General features: G+C 39.2%; 1 protein-coding gene across 1 annotated transcript; it reads left to right on the plus strand.

Annotated features, from left to right (window-relative positions):
• The first annotated feature begins 438 nt into the window (after positions 1 to 438).
• LOC109891282 (green-sensitive opsin-2-like) lies at positions 439 to 2803 on the plus strand. Its single transcript, XM_031825436.1, has 5 exons — positions 439 to 895; positions 1034 to 1202; positions 1338 to 1503; positions 1617 to 1856; positions 2086 to 2803. Exons 1-5 carry the CDS (start codon positions 532 to 534, stop codon positions 2185 to 2187), a joined length of 1041 nt encoding a protein of 346 aa, XP_031681296.1. The 5' UTR covers positions 439 to 531; the 3' UTR covers positions 2188 to 2803.
• Positions 2804 to 3310: the final 507 nt, after the last annotated feature.

The following is a 3310-nucleotide window of genomic DNA, read 5'->3' on the forward strand; positions in this document are numbered from 1 at the left end:
ATGGATGAAAATTTGCTTATCTTTCAAAAACAAGGACATTCCTAAGTGACCCCAAACTATTTCTGTATTTTATTTTCAATAAATTAGCAGACATATAAAAAAAACTTATTTTCACTTTGTCATTATGGGGTCTTGTGTGTGGATGGGTGAGAAAAAAAATATTTGTAATGTATTTAGAATTCCGTCTGTTGTACAATAAAATGTGGAATAAGTTATTATGTATGAATGCTTTCTGAAGGCACTGTAGTTGCTACCAGGTGTAAATAAAACTAGGTCAGTGTGATAATCTTTATTCTTTAATTAGTTTAATTAGATTATTTAGTCACAATAAGCCCTTTCCTTTATCTGAGGTTAAGATCAATTAACAAATTAGTTCCTAAGCCAATTTAGCCAATTTTAGACCCAATGACATAGGGACCCAAAATGATATAAACCCCCCTACCTGGACAACCTAGCACAGGCAAGGTTGACAGCCAGATCAGATCTCAGCTTGTCTTTCTCTTGCATTCGTTGGATATCCACTGAGCGAAGATGCAAAACGGCACAGAAGGAAGCAACTTCTACATCCCCATGTCAAACAGGACTGGGCTTGTAAGGAGTCCTTTTCTATACCAACAGTACTACTTGGCGCCTCCATGGCAATACTATTGTCTTGCTGTCTATGTATTCTTCCTGATCTGTTTTGGATTCCCCATCAACGGTCTGACCCTGTATGTCACAGCCACAAACAAGAAGCTCCGGCAACCCCTTAACTTCATCCTGGTCAACTTGGCTGCAGCTGGAATGATCATGGTCCTCTTTGGATTCACCATCACCATCACATCTGCTCTTAACGGCTACTTCATCTTTGGGCCAATGGGCTGTGCTATTGAGGGCTTCATGGCTACACTTGGAGGTAAGAAATAAAACAAATACAAGGGAATCTAATTCAGTTTAACCTAATTTAAAATAATGTACTGTACTCAAAGTTAGAACTGAAATAAATCAATTTGATTTGAAATAAATGACTTCAGATTGTGGTTTTATTCCCCAGGTGAGGTTGCTCTGTGGTCTCTGGTAGTGCTGGCTGTCGAGAGATACATTGTGGTCTGCAAGCCCATGGGCAGCTTCACGTTCACTTCCTCCCACGCTGGTGCTGGTGTTGCATTCACCTGGATAGCTGCTCTGGCTTGTGCTGCTCCCCCACTTGTTGGCTGGTCCAGGTAAGCTGTAACCAGTGTAGGAATTCTGAAGTGACATCAAATGTTATTTACATGCTTTTCAAGTCATGCTCCATCCACCAGCAATCCTACTCACTTACACACAATGATCATTTTGTGTATTTCTATTTATCTTAGGTACATCCCAGAGGGCATGCAATGCTCATGTGGACCTGACTACTACACCTTAGCCGAAGGCTTCAACAATGAATCATATGTGATCTACATGTTTACCTGCCACTTCATCATCCCAGTCTGTATGATCGCCTTCACTTATGGAAGCCTGGTCCTCACAGTCAAGGCGGTAAGCGGCTTTTTACACAAACAACATTTATCTAGCTGTTCAACATAGTGGTTATTGTATACAATGTAGGGGATAGTTCTTCACTCTGATGTCTTGATTATCTTAATTTTCAGGCTGCAGCTTCCCAGCAGGACTCAGCATCTACCCAGAAAGCTGAGAAAGAAGTGACACGTATGTGTGTCCTGATGGTTTGTGGTTTCATGATCGCCTGGACCCCCTATGCCAGCCTTGCTGCCTACATCTTCTTCAACAAAGGAATTGCCTTCAGTGCCCAGTCCATGGCTATACCTGCCTTCTTCTCCAAGAGCTCAGCTTTGTTCAACCCCATTATCTATGTTCTGATGAACAAACAGGTTGGTAACAGACATTTTTTTTTTCTCTACATGGAACACTGAGTTTGACCTAGCAGCATTAGAATAGATTTTTTGTTAAATGTATTTTGACTTGTCATGCTCATTACTTTTCATTCTTTATACATGTTTTACATTTTCTACTTACTCTTTGAGTTTGACCTAGCAGCAACATATTATATTGTTTGTTTAATGTGTTATGCTCATTGCTTTTCATTATTTTCCCTCCCAGTTCCGTGGCTGCATGCTGGCTGCTGTAGGGATGAAAGCAGAAGAAGATGAGACGTCTGTGTCAGCAAGCAAGACAGAAGTTTCTTCTGTGGGACCTGCATAGTGACTTTCCCTCATCCTGCACTTCCTGCCCTCTGATTTCTACCCTTGTCTAATTCTGTACAATACATGGACTGTTTTTGAAGACTTCTACGAATTGGACATTATGTGCTGATTATTTAATTTACTCGTAGCAATTGGACTCCATAACAAACTCAAGAACTGCATTTTGCTGCATAGATTCCTAAAATGAACTGATGTAAACCGTTTTTATTCTAAGTTTACTGCAGGTTGTGACAGAATCAGGGCAGTGTATTGACATCTAATAAAAAAACAATTTATTGTTCTCTTTACTCTCACCTCAGTCAAGAGACAACTTCCCAACTGGAGGGCTATAATTTACGATGGTAACATCTAAAGGCAAGCTCAACAATAAGACCCAACCTAGTTTCTACAGTTCATAAGGAACACGAGATATTACGCAAAACCTCTCTTCACTAACACTGCGTCATTCTGCACGGTGTCAGTCAATGTAGTTCAGATTGGATCACGAGATTGTATTTTTATGTTATTGTGAGGATAGCAATTATTTTGCTGGCATGTGTCATCATTTAATGTAAATATTTTATAAATAACAAACAATTGTGGTACTAGATAAATAAATGCATGCATAACAAAGACTTCTTTGTTGTTGTGATATTCATTTGACAACTGATTTCCAATCCTACCTTCATTCATGTCCAGTGGGTAGTAAAGGGGAGAGTTGAGTCATTTTTTTGCATTCAGCATCACTCCATTAGGAAAATCACAGTTTTCTACATATATTTTATAATGTTGTGTATCCCTGGAAATAATCAGGATTTATGTACAAATTACAATTATGAAGACATCGCTTGTCCAAAAACATTGGTCTCTTGGCAGTATTTTAGCCGCGAGAACTTTCTCAACTTAATTAAATATTATCACTACCTTTTTGTAACCATATCTATATTTATTTCCCAAACACAATTCAACCCAATCACAATAACTTTGTTACAGAGGTTTAACACCTAACAAACATTTTGTACATTTTTAAAACACTTATAACGTAGGCCAGGCCCTGTTGCTACAGTACCTCATATCTCAGCGATAATGGCTGGGATGAAAACACTTACCCCATGGCCAATGGCGCAATTTACCCGAAGGCC

This window comes from Oncorhynchus kisutch, linkage group LG5 (assembly GCF_002021735.2).
Source record: "Oncorhynchus kisutch isolate 150728-3 linkage group LG5, Okis_V2, whole genome shotgun sequence".
Taxonomy (NCBI): domain Eukaryota; kingdom Metazoa; phylum Chordata; class Actinopteri; order Salmoniformes; family Salmonidae; genus Oncorhynchus; species Oncorhynchus kisutch.

What these genes read in the sequence shown, in the direction of transcription:
- LOC109891282 (XM_031825436.1), top strand. Translation starts at nt 532, where the DNA reads ATGCAAAACGGCACAGAAGGAAGCAACTTCTACATCCCCATGTCAAAC. An exon ending in CTTCATGGCTACACTTGGAG is followed by an intron (nt 896 to 1,033) that starts GTAAGAAATAAA and finishes TTTATTCCCCAG; the next exon opens with GTGAGGTTGCTCTGTGGTCT. An exon ending in ATGTTCTGATGAACAAACAG is followed by an intron (nt 1,857 to 2,085) that starts GTTGGTAACAGA and finishes TTTCCCTCCCAG; the next exon opens with TTCCGTGGCTGCATGCTGGC.